Source organism: Ischnura elegans, chromosome 11, assembly GCF_921293095.1.
Source record: "Ischnura elegans chromosome 11, ioIscEleg1.1, whole genome shotgun sequence".
NCBI classification, from domain to species: domain Eukaryota; kingdom Metazoa; phylum Arthropoda; class Insecta; order Odonata; family Coenagrionidae; genus Ischnura; species Ischnura elegans.
In genome coordinates, this window is record NC_060256.1 from 13675082 (window position 1) to 13695277 (window position 20196).

The following is a 20196-nucleotide window of genomic DNA, read 5'->3' on the forward strand; positions in this document are numbered from 1 at the left end:
CGGGGCATATTCCACCGGTTATGCAGTAATTTAATATTTATGTTGATTCGTAAAGCATGTAGTTTATTGGTGTCATACATATCGCTCGACCAGACTTCTTTTGGCGGATTGCTGGTGCCATCTTGGAAGATTCAGTGAATCAAAAAAAAATTATAAGCATCGCATATTTATCTAATTCAAATAAATTGCATTTATGGAACTTCTTCATTTAAAATTTCAAGTTTACGTCGCAGTGATGTGAATTTTGTAGTGATGACCATGATCTATTCCACACACAGCTGAAATTAAAGGTGTTTGCTTCTGTTTTCAGTGAGAAACCCGCAGTCGATAATGACCGATTTTGATGTTGGTGTTGTTTCCATTACTGAATACAATTTGTTCAACATAATTCTTGAAATACTTTCAATACGAATATAAGAACGAAGTCCATTACTACTACTTAACGCACTCCAAAAGAAGGCTTAATATGGTATCAAAAAATAACCGCCATTTGAAAGTTTTTCTATTGGTTACTAAGCATACAGGATTCGGCACCCGCGACACATTTTTTTCATCTTTTTATTTTTTCCCTCGAAACTTGAACTTTTATAGCCTCTACTAGTGTAAGAATTTATAATTGCATGTTTATGGATGCATTTCTCTTGGAACCTTAATGTTAACCTTGTCGATTAGAAAATAAGATAATGTGTACTCACGTAAACCACCCATTTTTTCGTAAGTTAACACTTCTACTTCGTTGCTCCTTTCAGAGAACGCCGAAAGTTCCTTTAAAGGAGATTCGCTCTCAAAAAGAAGACTCTAGATTCGTTGAAATAATAGTTTCGTAGTTTTTATATCAAGGGCACTCTCAATACGTCCGCAATCGACTTCTTTTCAAAGCGCGTTTCCTTAGAAACGGTCGATCAGGTGTTGCTCAAAATAAAGGTATTGTTGACGAATTTAAATTTTGCTTTGCAAAGTCTTTATTGTAATGAATGCCTATATTATGGTAGTAATTTTTGTAATTTATAAATTATAATTTGTTTATATTTTAGTTAAATGAAATAACGTAGGAAAGTTGGAAAGATGGAAGGACTAATATAAATGGTTAGCTTTGAGGAAACAATGCATTAAAGAACATATTTCTCGTGTTATAATAAATACGATGCAACACAATGCTGATAACTCATGTTCTTACCTCGATGAGTATAATCGGTTGGGCAAAGCGAGCCGAACGCAGGGTGGAAATATGATATTAGCTGGCCAAAATGCTAACGTTTTTATTATTCCATATGTTATCTAATAGAAAAATGTCCGAGAGTGGGAAACTATATTTTTAAAATGTTAACTGCCACTCTATTGGTATTAAAGTACCCAATAACTTGCTTTTGTCGTTTCAATGTGCAAAATAATTTTTAAGATGTGAATATTTTTTTCTAAAATATATCTTATTTACTGTCAATCGTAGAGTGCACAAGTTTTTTCCTTCATACTTAAGTCATATATCCCGAATAATATTTGCTAGCATTTTCGCGATCAAGGAATTTTTGCTACATCATTCCATTATAAAGGGTCGAAAGAAAAAAGGAAGGAAAGCTAGGGGAAAAAGCGGTAGGACTTAGCTCAAAGGAAAATCAGAGGTCATGAAATCTGCTTTGAATAAATGCATTTATAATAATTAGACGTTTTAGGAAATGCAAAAATGGAAATAAGACATTTCTCGAGCATTGCCGAGAAAAAGGTGGTTTGCAGTTGAGGTCGTGGTTTTAATGTTGCATTTAATGGAAGAGCTCTACCGATAGAAGCATTGCGCGAATTAGTTTAGGGTATTTTACAATTTGAAGCTTCATTGTTTGGGCTGATGCCAATCGATGTTAGAAGTTGGCCTTTCAAATTCTCTAGCCCAACTCTCAATTGACGAAATCTTTCGCCAATAAGAAAAATACTGTGAAAAGTGGTATCATAGACTTCTTACTGTCAAACCCAGTATCTAAATATTCAGATGCCGAAGAAAATATATCCTTTCATAGAGCCAAAGGATTTACCAAAGAGGGAGTTTATCATTTATTTCACGTTCTCGGAACGAATTTTAATGAGAATAGAGTAAATGGTTTTCGTATCTTTTCTACGGATGAAACAGGCTTTCAAAACTTTAAAAGTACGTCCCTTTTCTGATAAAACATGGCCATGGAACATCGACGGATCTTGCCTAGAAATAGAGTTTGTTTGTTAATAAAAGAGTCCGTTTCCCTAATTTAAACACATTTAAGTCCATTCTGCGTAGTAGTATATGGAATGCACTCAAAGAAAGAAACCTTTCAGTTCACCTCTTGCAGTACCCAGCGATTGCATAATAAGAGTCATTCGTAGCAATATTGATTAATTTTACTTTCTGGTGATTATTTTCTATCACTATTATATCTATTATCCACATATAAAAGAGAATGAGAGCATATTGCATCCACACGCTTGCCGCGTCGCCGTACTCTCCGCCGCCCGCGCCGCCGGTCAGAACCGGAGTCGACCGCACGCTCGAAAAAACGGTTTAAAATTCGGGGTTGCAAGTTGGTGCAAGGTTTTACTTTAGATCCGCAATTCAGAAGCTTCATAGAACGACGTGGTATCAGTCACTTGGCGGAAGTCCGTAGCAATATCTCTTTTTTCTCTACGTTTATATAAAAAAAATGGCATGAAAATAGGCTCCGTCATTTTCTTATATATCTACGGTTATTGATGAAACAAAATCTTTAAAAGCACTTTAAATGGAATAAAAAGAAGTGTCAATTACGATGGTATAACATTTTTGTCGATAAAACTATTCATGAAACCACTGCACGAGGATAAAGTTGGCAATTTTCAGAAAAAATCGAGGGTGGTCGTTTTTCGCTAAATTTGCTAAACTTTGACCTCACATATATTGTTAAAGTGAAAACACAGGAAAGAAATACTCTAGAAAGCTATGCACGATTTATTTGAGAATATGTATGCGAAATTTCAACTTCCTTTATCAAAAAAATCGTTCTTGAGGTTTTGGCCAGCTTTTTTCGATTCTGGCCCACTCTGCGTCGACAGGAAGGGGGGATTTACTGCAGATATGGAGATTTCAACAATACTGCTTTGAGCTACGCGAACGCCAATGCATTTTATCTAATTACTCATAACAAAACATTGAAAAGACTATTTCGAAGCATTGACACTTCTCCAAAAGGATTTCTAGATTTTTATTCAATTATTACTAATCTCGTTATCTACCAGAAAAGCTACAGCTGTATATTATGTCATAGATATTTTTATTTATAATTTTTTACTTCCTAATTAACCAGTATTTGAAATACATGTTTTGTCTGTTTAAGGATCTAAAAAAATGACTACGGGGCATCCGTACGATTTCCAAATCCTGTTGCCTAAATGACACTGTTCGCAAAGGATGCAGATCAAATAGTTACACATGTGTTCAACTTGGAATTGACTGTCCCCAAAATTGTGAAAGAAGACTACCCATCTTATATGAAGCCCCTATTGGTATTTTTGCCGTTTGTTAATTTAAGTGTATGTTTGTTTAAATGTCTAAGTGCGTGAAATAGTGCATTCGTGGATTCGTCTCTATATCACTACTTTAGGCTTCGCCTTAAGCGCGGGAACTTGCATTTGCCCTCAGTTTATTTTCGTGTCACGTAAGGTAGTTGAAAGCGCATTGTCGTCGTTAGATTGGCGCTCCTACATTGACTTTCGACTAATGGAAAGCTCGAGCAACGGTACCTGTCGCTGCATGCTATCCAGCGATGAATACATTGATGTTGTATTTATGCATAGGAATGCAGTACGATCAAGACATCGTCAGCTATTGCCACGTAAGGATATAACAATAGGGTAGTTTCCTTCATCAAAGAAAACGAAATACCTTGATTGCGATTCGTTACCCACCATTAGTGCATTCATAATATACAAATTATTTGGTTTTAGAAATCCCAGTTTAAACGAATGGCAATGGTCAATTTTAACCTCATTTGAAAAAGGCCAGATTGACGCCCATGCGATTCCACTCCACGTGACGTCACAGGGACCTAGTTTCTAAACGAGAGGATAGGAGTTTTACATCGTCTGAGATTACCAATACATGCATGAGTCACAGAGCTCAGGAAAACATCTCTTAATAACCACTAATTAAAATTGTCAAAGGTCGGAAAGTTTCCTTCGTTTGATAAGGTAGTAATAATCCATATTTAAGCCAAGCGCTACCTGGTAGCAGGGTACTCAGCTACCTGCTAGCAGCCTGCGTCGTATCAGCGCTGAAGCCTCGCCTCAAGGTCACCTCACAGGGCGGCAGCGAGAACCAGAAATACGTCACACGGACTTTTTCCCATCATTCCTACTTAGCCGTCGCGTTTTCGCGCGCTTGAAAATGTTCACTTTTCGTTTAATCGCGAAAAATAGATTCATTCGAAAATCTAAGAGCGTGAAATGCGTACTCCAGGAGTAATAATCTTTCGATTCAGGCAATTAAAAAAATAATAGGAAACCACCCTATTATTACCAAAATGATAAAATAACAATCAACCCTCGATTAGCGAGCGAGGACTCAGCACCGCCGAGTAATCAATTGTAAAAGCAGAATTACTCTGCTGACAGCAGAAATCCTCTTCTTAACGACCAATCATAGTCGATCTTCATTATCTCTTCTTCAAACTCTCCAAAATTCAGTGTAAATCAAAGTTTCACTTCATATCAGCAGGACTGTGACGCACTTCCGTGCAATCGCTAAAATTTGTTTCAACAAATGCCTTAACTTAGATACGGGTTACCTTCAAGGGCTGTGTGCTATGCGAGCACAATTAAAAAATGCTATTTCCTACACGAGATCCTTGGAATATTTTGGCAATGATTAAAAGATCCTATATACAGACTCATATGTCAAAAAATATTCCGCCCCTAATTTTACGACGCAACATATGCTTCTTCGCTAATCCGTTCCCATGCGGTGCTTTTATTGTAGGTATGTAAATCGCCCAGGGTTATTTTTTTCGGAGGAACTGAAGATTTTGTACATTAAGTAAAATATTTATGTAATCGCAATCGCTATCCAAGACACCCTTAGACTACATTCCGGCCGGCGAAAGTTGTCCGATGCAAAGATAGTGGTCCGATGATAGTCCAAAAGGAGGGGCGGAGAACGCTGCGCCAGCTCGGTTTGCAGCCAATCACTGCCCCCAAAATGAACCACACACCCTCGCCTAGTAATTCAACAAATTCAACACAAGTTGTCACATGCACGTGGAGCTAAGAAACACCAAAACAAGCCCTTTCTTCGAATCGCCAAAACAAGGGATCATTCTCTACCAGTATAACTTAGTTAAATACCACAGAAACAAAAGAAAAACTGTAAGTACGAACGATTATGAGACTTGGGTGGGTTTTTTCCACCCCTTCGGATACAACGAGCCCTCGGTTTAGCGAGTAATTTCCGAGGGATTAGGAGCACTCTTATAACCGGGCTTCATCTGTACATATATGTTAATGAACGTGAGTGGAAGTATGCTATTGAGTGTGAATGAGTGTATTTTTGTATTATATATTTTGTGTTAATGAAGGTATGATATGTAATTATTTTGAATGTGTTATTTAGTAAAAAGGAGGGGTTTGTATTTAATTTTATTTGATGTAATTTTGTGTGAATGATCGTATGACATTTTGTCTGAATTATGTTATTTTTTTAATGAGAACATTCATTTGGTGTAAATTAGAGTTTAATTTGGTGCGAGTGCGTGTATGATATTTAGTGGGAATCAAAGTGTCAATTGGTTTTCATTAGTGAAAGTTATTTTGTAGAGGTAGTTCTTAATTACTTCGTAAATCTCGGGTAGTTGGTTTTTAAAAAGGTAATGTAGTCCATGTCCCCCTCAAATCCAACTGCGTCCTCAACGTGGAGAGGGGGTGTAACAGTGGACAGTCATGTTACACAGTGATTGTGATGGATTTTTATGCATAACTGCCTAATATTCAATACTTCATTAGGCAGGTTACTAAATACTTTTTGTAGCATTCCCTAGTACTTTTCAGTTTATTCCAAAAGCGTCAAAATGAGAAACTGGTGAACTAATCCTCATGCATGACTTTCCGTCGTCTAATGCAGTTGGCGACTAAATTGATGGATCAAAGTGTGTATGAATTCATTGCCATTTGTGAAAATTTTAAGTGTCTCAGTTTTTTTAAATTTCAAGCGATTTTTATTTGTTCTAATCTATTTCATGCCCAATAAATTCAATTTTTACTGAGTGTGCATCTTGATATATTCAATAAAATTTTATGATCAGTGAACTAATGTTAGTGAGATGAGAGTATATTTTTTGTGAATGAGGGTATTTAATTTATAAGTTAATACATACATGTGAGGCGGTGAAATGTGAGCATGTTGTTTAGAGTGAATGAGAATAGATATGCAATTTTGTATGAATAAGGATATATAATTTATTATGAACGAGGGAGTTTTCCTTGTTATCTATATTTAGATACACACAAAAGTTCAATGGTCTGTAGTTAAGTGAATAAGTATAATTATTACAATATTGGAAATCCTCCTGATTAAGGTGATTTGAAACTGGTCTACCATCATAAAATTTGTTAAAACTATCATGTTGTTTCATGTAATTTAGTAGAGTTTATAGTTTAAAATATTTGGGGGTCAAAAAGTTATCGTCTCACTGTGTGATGATCACAGCTGATAAAAGTCTGTAATCAGCAACAATGTCTATAAATTTCAGCATTATGCAAACAAAATGTATAACTTAAACTTTCATCATGCGATCATTTTTCTTTACTCTAGTGATTGCTTCAGCAATAGCTTTTCATGGACCAAATAAAGATCGCTGATTGGTTCATTATTTATTTTATTCACGTTGTCCTTCCATTAGAACCTAAATGGGGCATTGGTTCAAATCGCTTATAGGGGTTGTGCATTCTGATTGGCTAAAATGAGATAGTAGCGATGATTTCAGCGACAGAAAATGTGTCATGCTGGAAAAAGTAATGGGATTTCCATCCCTCGAGCCATTGCAGGCAATGATTGCATGAGACGATCATACATTCGGTCATCATTGTGGCTATCACTGTAGTTATCGTTCTGATGGGATGGAAAAAACCATTTTTCAGGCTTTCTTTTTATTATTATTGATGATATCCCTAAACATGGAAGGGGAAAAAAGTATTTAATTCCTAGTGTAGACAACCCACATAGCACAAAACTTGCCCCATCCTCCAGCAGAAAATTTCTGGATTCCTTCTTTGTAATAATGGAAACGAAACTGCATAGCGAGCATATCATTGGTCGAGGTTCTTTTCTGTTGGGAATGGACATCAGTTTGTCCTGGGTATGATTCCCATTGTTGAAGATTAACCCTTTTACTGCCATTGGGCCAATGTATCGGCCCTTGCTGGTTGAGCGAAAACTGCCAGGGGCCGATTTATAGGCCCAAATTATCTCACTTTTTATTCGTGATTATGGCCTTCTCAACGGCTGTAATTTATGAAAACCCCCATAATCTATCTATGGTTCTAAGATGGAAATATGTCTTAAGAATTGGGGAAAAAATCTAGACGTATAAAATAAAATTAAGTAGCTGAAAAAATTTAAAATCTGAAATGTTGCTAATTCCGGAAAATAGCCTTGGCAGTCTTCGTACATCCCACCTGAAATGGGCTGCCAGTAAAAGGGTTAAGAATTGAACTGCAAAATAGATAGATTAAAGATGCCATAAAAGACCGTAAAAGAATTCTCTCTGTGGCAGGGGGCCTCCTGGCATTTCCTATCGTACCGCCCATTTCGTATAGCTTCCCTCCCACTCCACGATGTTAATATGCCGATGACAAATGCACAAACGGAGGCTCATCCTTTCGTAAGAAATAAAGAAGGGTTGCCTGGATTATATGGGTTCACACCTTGCGAGACACTCGGCCGGGCTATAAGCTCCGCAATTTTCCTCCTGCTATTGTTGATTTAATTTTACCATATTTATCTCATTCCACACATTTCTACTCCGTTCACTTTCTCTTTTAGTGCGGAAGATATGCCCCACCTTCACTTATCGAAACAAAACATCGGGTTGAGACTGATTGAATGATTGAAGAGCATACGGGGTTTTTCGGAGGAATCCACAACTCCTTAGTTACTGAGCCATGACTACGCAAAAATTTTGTTGGTTGCACTATGCAGGTACCATGTGAACACAGAATAACATCCCCTCTGTACTTCGCTCTTACATACAAATAGCGTAAAAGACACCAAAATTCTCAGGCTTACCTTTCTTAAGGTACAGCATCCTGGACGCTGGCAAACAGCAATACACTAATGCTAGGGGTGGGAGCTTGTGAAATAATTTAAGGGGACTGGGTTATACCCAAGGATTAGGAATAAATTTACAAATGGCACATAATTATTTCATCGGCAAGAAAAATGCAAGGTTTGGGGGCTTCATCTCTTCCTGACTGCTCCTACCTAATCTAGCTAGCAATTACCAAAGGTTTTATCGACATCCTCTTATCTCCTTAAACTGAACCAAAAAGAATCCATTCCACTCCGTTTTGGTGATATTTATCAGTAAAATGCTCACTCGCCAGACTAGTATTAATTAATTCCCAACAAATTACCATAATTATTCAATATGAGAACCTAAATGTCTCTCCAAAATGCAATGCAGGTTGCCTTTTGTACGGATTAGCTTCGTGTAGTGTATGATTCATGGATTTGATTTAAATAAACATCTTTTTGTATGTGAATGCTGATAAATTTGTCACCGATAACACGAAAGCAGCTAGGCCTGCAAGGTTTGCTAATTAGTGTTGCATAAATCTGTCACATTAGTCATCGTAAAATTGAGTGGAAGAAAGAGCCCTTGTGGGGGCATATGAACCTCAAAGCATGAGTCAAACGGATGGAGAGCTTTGTTTATAGAGTGGCCACCGATAGTTGTCTGACGATGGGCAGAAGGGTCTAGATCAGGGCAAGGTTTCCATGTAAGAGAGGTCCCATGCCTAGGTCACATGTAATCAAAAGGCTTCCTTGAAGAAAGGAGCCTGGGGCCGTATTCTGTATTTCGTTGGTATCGCACCAATCGGTTGCCCTTCCAAGCCCATCAACTGGACATCATTCCGTACCGATGACGGCACTTTCAGCAATTCTGTACAGTTGTCTGTTTCAAACCAGTCGGTACGGTTCCCCCTCCTTCCCAAAGAGGGAAAACCGAATACATCCGAAGTTAGAAGTCATGTGACGTGTCACCACCAATGAAAGAAGGGTAAAACAAGTGATGACTCATTGGTACACAGTTTGTTGTCTTACTTTAAATCTTTTTATTTGTGGAAATTACGACTCACTGTTAGATTAAGATAGTGGATACTGGATAACTTGTTAACAATGCTTATATAATGTGTGGTAGTAGTGCTGTGCCTACAGAATGGAAGGAAACAATATTAAAACATCGCAATATAGTTTGCATGTGATGGAGATTGTTGTTGCTGGAGTGAATTACTGAAATTATCCTTGAAATCGTATTTTCTTTTTTTATATATTCGTACCGTATATTGCTATTTATTCATGATTTGGTAATATAGCTCTCATTAAGTAAGTTCCGTCTAAATGTTATCAACGGAAGGTTATGCTATTGGCACCGTTGCAGACGAAAATCACATACCATGGAATGTGAACATAGGATTCAAAAGCAAATGTAAATGATATATTAGAGGAACAAGTAAGGAAATTGTTATAAAATTATGGCGCTGGGAGTAATTAAAAGAAGTGTAATGATGAGGAATAAAAGAAATTGTGATTGGGTGAAATGCATGTAAGTTGCACATTCCAAGTGAGAGACCCCCACGTCACATGTAAACAAAAGGGTTCCTTGAAGAAAGGCATCAGAAGGGGTGACATGCATTTAGGACTCAAAGGAAGAATTCTTTATTTTGGTGATTCGAAGAAAGGGCTTGTTTAGGTGTCTCAGTCTTGTTTCAGTGCTTCATATGAATGTGACAACTTTGTATGACTAGATTACGGTGTGAGATGCCTTTTGGAGGAAATCAATTGTCTGCAAATTGTGCTGCCACAGCGTTCTCTACCCCTCCTTTTGAACTGTCATCGGACTGTATGAACCACCGTCATTTCAACTAAGAAGTATCCTTCCCTGGTCACATAATGTATATTATCATATGCTAAGGAGGGTCAGAACCACCAGTATCACTACTTTTTTACAGCAGTGACGAAATGTCTCACTCAATGATTCACAATAAGCATAAATGTGAGACAAATCTGCATTATTATGCAAAATTACATATTTTATTTTATTTCCAAGCCCCTAGTCACACAGCTGGAGCATGTATGTTCAAACTTCACAGTATTGTCCTGGTTACTTTGGCTAAAATATACACTCAGCCCCAAAATATACACCGATGCCTGTGAGGTTGGCACTATGCAATAAAAAAAAGGTCTAAATGTGATGGCACTTGATAGCCCAACAACGCAATCTAACATACAATGAATGAAAGTGAAATCTTCACAACTTAAACAACGAAACAAAGATATTCCTGATTGAGATTGAAATGAGGATTCAATTACAGGGCCATTGCAATAATTGTACCATTTCAACAATCACTTCCATCTTTCTCTTACCCATCTTCCCCTGTGCCTGCTGCAGTGTTGCACGGTGTTGCTAAGGCCATGGGGCCTTGTCACAATTTGGCAGGTTATCCAGGTTCAAAGCCTTCACGTGGTGGAAGTGTGTAATGATGCCTATAGAAGAATAAACTTAGTCACATCAGCAACATTTTACATAATTTTTAAATCAGGACATAGAAAACAAAAACCTCCAAAAACAAAGATGATTCGCTGGCTTTCGTCCGGCACCTTTTTGAATTGGAACACCGAAGCAACTTCCACTTCAACCTTTCTGCAGCAAAGGAAGAAAAATGGATGAAGGCAATAGCCAATTGGCCTATCAAGGAATGAAAACTGTAACTGCCAAAGCAAATCGTTTTTAAATAATATCTTGAGAAAGTGGTTAAGTTAATTCTTTCCCAAACATTAGATACATGGAAACTGTCAAAGTGACCAAAAGTTTCTGCTGTAGATGTACACCCAGAACAGCATGTGAATTTCTTGAGATATTGAACATATGGTATCAGGGAAAGCAGGGCCATTACAATGTGGTATTCTTTTTCTCTCTATTCTCAATTACTTGTAAGTATTGCTGATTACATTTTCAAACGATAATGACTCAAATAATGTAGTTAAGAGAGAGAAAGAAAGTTAAATTGAATCCCAACTAATTCTATCTGCATGATAAGCACGTAGCAATACTTCGTTAAAACTTTAGCGGGTGCTCGTCATTATGATTAAAAACTTTTGGGCTATGTTGCCGCGTCAATGCTTTGGGTGGCCCCAACGCCATCGCGTAGCAATAGTCGGGCCGAGGTGTCCAAAACCCCACAGAAATGTTCAGGAACAATTCCACCTAAGGTGACCCAACAAATCCAAATGCAGCGCCCTAAAAATTTATTCTTAATACAGCCTCAAAGTTCACTAAAATGATTCACAAAAGACCCCCAACACATATGTATACATTATGCAACTCCTGTTTTTAAATTTTCTCAGATCTCAGGAAATTTCTTGTAGGCAATTATAGGAGAATTTCAATTATTCAAAAATCATTAGACACTCCAACTGCCCTAATTTACTCATATGCATCAGTGTAATACAACGTTATTTTTGCCACCAAGATAAAAAACACTACTTATGACTGTGGAATTACACACAACCTAGTTATTGAAAAACATTCACATATACATTTTCCATATTCAACACTTCTCAATGACCATTTCCTGCCTTCTATCATATCACCCAATGTTAGTTAAGGGCAAGTGGCTATGAGGGCATAATTATAGGTATGGAGGTGGTAGTATAAGTCTGTCACAAAAACCACTTGTCCAACCAGAAAAAAGGCATGAAGTACTTTATATATTGCGTCCAACCGATGGGCATTCAAAAATTCCCTGACATTCAGGTTTTCCAGATATAATAATTTTTCCCAAGGTAATATCAATTTTTTTCTCCTAAAATATTAGAGAATGCAAGGTATGGCTTATGAATGCTTAAAATAATGGACTATTTCTAAGGGGTTCGGATTTGCATGGTGGCTAGTATGTTGGCCTCCCGTATGGTGTTCTGGTTCAAATAGGGTAGTTTCCTTCATCAAAGAAAATGAAAGGCATTGATTGTGATTCGTTACCCACCATTAGTGTATTCATAATACAAATGATTTGTTTTTTTTAAGAAATCCCAGTTTAGACCAATGTTAATGGTCACTTTTAACCTCATTTGAAAAATGCCAGATTGGCAGACATGCGATGCCACTCCACGTGACGTCACAGGGGCCCAGATGCTATAAGAGTAGTCAGGAGTTTTAGTTCGTCTGAGGTTACCAATGCATGCATGAGACACAGAACTCAGTGAAACATATCTTGATAACCACCAATTAGAATTGCCTATGGTCGGAAAGTTTCCTTCGTTTGATAGGGTATTAATAATCCTTATTTCAGCCAAGCGCTACCTGCTAGCAGGGTACTCTGCTACCTGTTAGCAGCCTGCATCGTAGCGGCGCTCATAGCCTCTCACCAAGGTGGAATCACACAGCGGCAGTCGGCCTGATTGAAAGAGCATATCAATTGCCTTGCTCAGTATCTCAGCTTGGAGAGGACCATGTCAATCCACGTACTCCATGCTGAATGTGTTAAGATTGGACTTACAAATACTAGCCACGATGAAAGCCCTTAATCGACTCCATTTTGACTGCTTGGTTTAGATAGGAATACCATTCCTCGATAAAAAAAACACAATGGATTAGAATGGATGTATATTATACAACAATGATTTTTTTATTATTCAGGACAAAATGATGCCAAACATATTTCAAAATATCTCGCCCTCCAAAAAAAAACACTATGAAGAAAATCACAGCTATTTGATACATGAATTATTATGCATATTGTATTAAGTATCACCTTTGTACTTGACAGCACAACAGTGTTTACATTTTGCAATATTAACAGCACACAAACAACACACTATGTACAAGCACTTGCTGAAAATTTTACATACTGTACAATGAGTTTCAACGTTCGTCTATACTATATGGACTTATCATAAACAATAACCATAAAAACAGAGCAGTTAATCCACATTTTCAATGAAATCACTCTATGACTAGTGGTCAATCCATGAAAAATATAAAATAAAATATTTTTAAAAAATAATACAAGTCAAAGGTAATAAAACATTCTGATTGAAACAACTGTACAGTAAGTTTAAAGGAATATAAACATAATCCTTAAATATCTTCATGCTGACTATATATCAATAAAAAATAACGTTGAAAGCTAAAATTTACACACAGTGAAACTAATTGTACTGAATTTCAATATGAAAATCAATGGTTAATAAAGCTGTCAGTCACTAAGATCTCATTACCTCTTCACTACCAACAGATACACATAAAATTATAGTTTTTCATATACTCGAAGAAAGAGATTATGATTGACTTATATAATTGAATACAGCCAAATCCTAAGCCTTCAATACTCAATGGTGATTAAAACCATGATTTTTTGGTGTGTCCACAAAAGGTCTCACGAAAATTTAGAGGGAAAACAATTATTACTCAGAAACATCTCCTTGGATTAATAATATTGCTATTTCAGTTAAATAAAATAATGGGACTTGAAAAATTGCACACTAATTAAAAGCAAAAATGTTGTATGTGTTTCAAACCAATAGATGATAACTCTTACACATTTCTGCATTACTGAATGTGTAGATCCTCAGCATGACAACAAGGCATTATTTTTTGCACATCGTTCATGACTTCATAAACTTTCACTCAAGAATATACAATAAAGGTTCTTTCAAGACGTCTTATCATCTAAATCCGCCATTGTATGAGGGAAATATATGTGCTCCATTCCTGCTTTTAATACATTCCAACAATCTGATAATGATCAAATGCTCCAGTCAAAGCACTTGGAAAATACTCATAACAAGTTCTGAAGCAGGTTTCCTAAGCACATTCTACCAGACTTTCATTCCTATGAAAAATATTCAAAGCAGAAAACATAAACACTGGATAATACAAGGCAAACATCAATTAACAAACAGAAATTGATTGATAATGCTTCGATGAATTTTTGCAAGATTCCTCAAACTTCCAAAGCGATTAATCAAAATAGTGGCACGTAAGAATACAACCTAGCGTGGAAAAAATGTAAATTAATATTTCAATCTCGTTAAGAAGAAGACAAATTAGTGTATTTTCAAAGTCAAACACAAGTATATAGTAACTGAAGTTTCCACTACATCATAAAAGCCTTGTAACCTCAAATCATAAATGCAGTAACTCTTCCAAAAACAAGAAAAAAATAGCATGCCACAACACAAACTTTCAACAGTTATTAAGAAAGGACATTTCAAGTTGTTGAACAATGCTTAAAGCTGCTATCAACAATAAATGGCTTGAAAAATCAAGTGGAACACCTTATTTGACAAACAAAAAAGAAAATGGCAGTCACTCTGGGAAAAAACACAAATAATCAATTGTAAGCAGACTTATTATGGTGAAATACACTCTCATCAATTAACCCACTTATTTTTAGAGTATGAATTTGAGAGATCATTTATTTGAGGCATAAATTCCAGCATGCTATCAAACTGACTACAAATGCTCAGGCGCAAATTCTTCGGGACAGGAAATGTGCAAAATTACAGTTTAGAATTTCACCAAAAATGTGATTCGCCTCATCTAAGGCACTAGGGTGCACGAGTCACAGTTATGTACAGTAAAACCTCAATTCATGCTCCATAAATTTGAGCATCTTCATTTTATACTGATTGGAATTATGGCCAAAGCCCAAAACTAAGTGTGGGGAAGTTTAATGAAAAGAAAAGATAAGAATGTCGATTTTATGCTTCCTCCTAATTTTGAATTATTTTACACTTATGGAATCCAGTTCCTGCAGAAATAAAAACTAGGAGTGTTATTATCTATTAAATTTTCCAATCAAAAAAACATTGAATACAATAAAAAAGTATCCAGAATTAAACATTTTGAGAATATTGCTGGATTTGAAACATGTATTATTATGTTAAATTTTACAAAATGCGACTCATAATTACAAGATAACTTCCACTTCATCACCACTGAATTAGGAGAAATATTGAGAAAAACAATCTGAAAGTTTAATCAATATCAGGTGAAGGAACACCTCCAATAAATTATCTTAATGAATTTAGCAGCCAAACAAAAAGGAGAGGGCAAAATTGTTACATTGAAGAACAGAAGATACAAACCAGCAGAAAATATAAATAACAATGCAAAAAGCTGCTAATTTAACTGGCACAATGAAAATAGCCTTATACCCTTCATCTTTATGTTTCCCTGCAACTAAAATTTATATATCTGCAATTTAGAATTGTGGCAAGCACTAATTAGCACGCACTGCTAATCCTTCCACAAAGTTGTCCACTCTCAGTTATGCTGTAATCTCTGTAAGTATACTCTTTACTATAAGATACCAAAATACATACTGAGATAAGACTGGCTTGCTCCACCCTCACTTGAATAGAAAAATGAGATTTAGTATTGTTTAAAATAAAATGACTGTGACATATTTATTACAGATTGGTTATGCATCATTAACAAATTGGTGTTAAAATATGATTAAGCATTAAAAATGTGCATAAAAATACAAAATTGCAAATATTTTAGGACAATAATACAGTTAAATGTCTTTATAACGAACGCCGATGTCATGAAATATTTGGTATAACGAAATTATTTTCCGTCCTGTATAACAAAATTTCCCATATAACCAATTTCCTGTACAACATTTCATTTTAACGAACGTGTTTTGGTGGTCTGTAGGATTTCGTTACAAAGACATTTCACTGTAACTTCAATTTGGTATTGATTTTGTATTGTGAATATTTTCATTCTTTCAATAGCATAAATGAAGGATTTACTGTACGAATTCAGTTTATGGTGTTCTTTATATTCGCTTATGTTCTATATAACCCGGTTTTTATTTAGCTCACCCTCATACTCTTCTGCCCGACTTAAAATTTCAAATTTAACACAAATACTGTAGCTTTCAGTGTTTTGGCACATGAAGTCCGTAACAATGCAGGTGAATTTGAAATTTACCTCAAAAAATAACGAAAATACTTGCATAAAAATCAGCTATTATTTACAATTGATTATTCTAAGTAGGCAAGTATGGCATATGTATATAAAAAAAACAAGTATTATGTCATTAACAGCAACAAACAGGCATACACAATGACAGCAACAGAAAATCAACCTGAGATACAAATGACTTAAATGGTCACATTCCAAGAATAGCTAAATAGACTTAGTGGCTAACTTCTCAATCTTGCTAATGCATGTTGAAACCAAATGGAGTAGAGAGAGTAAAAAGGCAAACACATCAAAAACAAGAAGAATAGCTTCTTCAAAAGCATTGCAGAAATTGGAAAATTCTGAGTGTCGATATCAGAGAATCACTCAACCATACTACAACTTTAACTTGGCGAAAAATTCTCTCCATACCCCAAATTTTTCAAAGATTAACGGCAGCTTGGTCACTTTCTCTAAACCATTCAGTTTCCTACCTGATTGCTTCCAGCTTTCAAAGCCTTTAATTGTAAATTGACTAGTTGATCGCTAAACCAGTGCATCCTCGGTTTAGCTTTAACATGGCTCATAGCTGAAATACTTCTATTACTTTTACTACAGTGGACAAGACAATATCCAAGCAGATGAGATTTTGCACCACTTCCTCATTTGCAATCAAACATGCATCATGGCCCCTTTTAATGCAGTGAAGCAGATTTTGCATGTACACTCTTTATGACAATGACTAACGATGAATCGAACTCTGAACACAAAGGAAACTGACAACAAAAAATAAATCTGCAATACCCAATCAGGCCCACACAGGATAAAAAGTAAGTGTTGAAGCCCAATGAATAAATGTACATAAATCAACTACCCATGCACAAGTAATTTTTTTTCAAAATCACAGGTAGGCCAACAATAATAAATTTTTGGCTCGGGAACGAAAAGCAAACATTTAAGTGCAATTCAACTGGGGATGATCAAAATAGGATAGGGCTCAGAAATGTGCGCATATTAAACTCTTTTTATGTGTTGTTTATGTGTCAATGTTCCCATAATCCATATTATTTGAGTAAATCACTCATGCACTCCATCATCACTCACAGCCATTGCTCATTGAATGTTGTCTGTCAACAATGGAGACAGTTACTTATAGCCCTCACTTCGAAGGTTACCATGTAAATATGCTAAGGAGGCTATCCTACAAAAATGTTTGCAGAAATATTCTTTCACATTGAGAACACAGACTAACTGCAAAACTGAAAAAGTTTTCTCCACTGAGGGAACAAAAATAATCTCTGCAATTCGATGATTCTAAGTATTGCACCATTGCTCCCTCCATAACTCTAACACTCTATTTATTATCATAAATAATTTAACTCTAATTAGGAATGACTTTGATGGGAAATCAGCTTTCTCTCTCCTATAAGCTGGCTTACTTCGATGGCTTCACATTAGGCTCCTGAGAATCCGTAAACTTCAAGAACTCGGATTTCAAAATCTCCAGATTCACAAAGAGGACGATTGTCAAAGGTTTGACATCTTTCTGTCTTGCCAAACCGAATGTTCTCATCCATCCAAATCGCTTGGCCCTCCCTAAAATGAGATTTAAGGAGAGAATATCAGTTAATGAATATACTTTTCTCCCCGCTTTCCGCATGGGTAAGTAAATACATACAAGGCAGCCAAGTTCACAAGTTTATTCGTGATATTCACCAGTAAAGAGTTAAATCCATAGAGAAAATGGGTGTTATGCCCTCAACCATGACTCAGATATACATAATCACACAATGTTCACTCACTCAGAGATTCAACCTGAAGGTTAATTTGTATAGGTGATGGTAGAGCTCACCCCAGACTTACTGTCTGTAAAAGAAAAGTAAGACATCTGAGTTTAAGGAGCTCTAGCATCTAAGCGTAGCAATGAATTTCAATGCAACAAAAAAGCATACGAAAGAGAATTTATTTCTACGCTGGATCATTTACTTCAAAAAATATTCAGCTCCACAGTACTTCCTGTACTTAATTGTTTCTCAAAAACCCATTCTTTCTACATAAAATCAAGTTGCCCAACTGTGAGCACTTGGTTTTCCCGTTGTTTTCCCACCAGTAACTTGTGATTTTGATACAAGAAAGCCACATATAGTATTAACAGTTAACAGTTTGACAAAAAAAATTGTTTATGCCACTAAAATTAATGGATTTGTACTAAACAACATAAATCTATGGTAACTTCTAAACCATTGGGTCAATTATAGATTAATGCAAAAAAAAGCTTTGTTTTGCCTTGAAATTGATTGCTTTTTTTTTTACAAGCTAGAGCTCCTCAAACTCTGGTGCCTTGCTTTTATTTTACAGATAGTAGAATCAAGCGTGTGAATTTTACTCATTCAAGGTAGGGGAGGGGGGGGGGGTAGGGATGGGGAGGAGTTCCCAAGGCCATCTCGCACCTCCAGGAATTTGATTAGGGGTGTCCAAAAGCCCAGAGCCCCTTGAACGGCAGCCTAGTGTTCTACCCACTGAGCTAACGCGCTTCCATAAATAGGCAGATACCCCTCCCAGACGCTCAAAAAATCGACAAGATTTTAAATACGGTTATCATTATGTTCATTTTGTTTTCTGTATTACAGATCTTAAATCACTTAATTCCATATCTATAATAATAATGTCTTTATTTCACAAGTGAATTTAGGACTAGATAGTCCTCTCTTACAATTAACCTGTTTGACAATCACATACATCCATGCCCTGGATGGTGGTCAAACCACCCAGGCGGGATTCGAACCGGCCACCTCTAGGTTAGCAGTCGAGGACTTTACCCCGGCGCCACCGAGGCCGGCGATAGGGATATGTGACTAGTACTTTTTGATCTCGAGTCGAGCTGGAAACTACTCGCGAGTGATGAGTCGAGTCGAGTATGGCAATTTCTGGATCAGGCAATCCAGCAATGCATACTCCAACATATGTATTCTCATTTTTCAAATCCCCTAGTGAATTTTCTATTCTGAATGCTTAGCTTGATGTAAGATAAAAAGGAAAAGATGATGAGGAATGTTGATGGAATTGTGTCAGAATTAAGAGATAAATGAAAATTAATGTGCCGCGAAAGAGCCCTGAGTAAAGGCATTTGCAAAATTGTAACAATGATTATATATATGTATACGTAAATGAATCATGTAATATGACTCGTATTTGATCCTTTTCAAATTCTTATGCAGAAAAACCAAATGTTCTAAATGCTCAGGCAGCAGGTTTTGACGTCTCCATGTTAAAGTATTACTGCCAAACTATCTTTTGCTACACTCTTGTGCGGCTGGACAAGTACTTCCTTGCCAAATACGCATGATTTGGGAACTTTGGGAATATTTATTAAAAATTATATCAACGATTTTTATGGATCTTTAATCTTCATAGAATTTAATTGGAAGATGTCAATGAACTATAGAACTTTGTTTTAACTTTGCGGACCAAAAAAAGTTTCTTTATTTCTCAATTGGTTTACTCAACTTTAGAAACTTTCGTTTTGTAAGTTCAAGACATAACTAAACGCAATGAAGGAATAAACAAAAATTAACATCTGATGTATGTAGTACTCAAAAAGGCTAAAAGATTTGTTTTCGAGTTTTCTGCTTCGCAAAACTTTTGACGTCAAACACAGTGAACTGGCATTGTCTGCCAAAACCTAAAAGTTACATATTTTTTTCGTAGAAATCTTATCCATTTTTATGTATTCTGTAGGCATTTGACTAGAGAAAGTAGGGTAGAGTATAAAAGTATTGCATGAGAAAGTATGAGCCATGCATCAATCTACTCAGATTACTATATAGAATACTACTACTCAGATTATTATATAGAATATGCTGCCTAGTCGGATGACGAAAAGGTATTCGGTGCCCACGTCGACTACTTTAGTGGTTGACTGCTACGTATACTGCAAGCTGAAACTCCTAAGCCAATGCATTAGAGCACTTATCAACTTTAAAATGGATATTAATACACAAGTTTCATGATA

The 20196-nt window shown here is 36.2% G+C and overlaps 1 protein-coding gene across 2 annotated transcripts in view; it reads right to left on the reverse strand.

Annotated features, from left to right (window-relative positions):
- Positions 1 to 12859: 12859 nt before the first annotated feature.
- Positions 12860 to 20196, reverse strand: part of LOC124167555 (GTPase-activating protein skywalker) — a 141201-nt gene continuing 133864 nt past the window's right edge. For both annotated transcript variants that reach the window (XM_046545518.1, XM_046545517.1), the window contains one exon: positions 12860 to 17780. In XM_046545518.1, the coding sequence (XP_046401474.1) occupies positions 17639 to 17780 (142 nt within the window). In that variant the 3' untranslated portion in view covers positions 12860 to 17638. The remainder of the gene's footprint in view (positions 17781 to 20196) is intronic.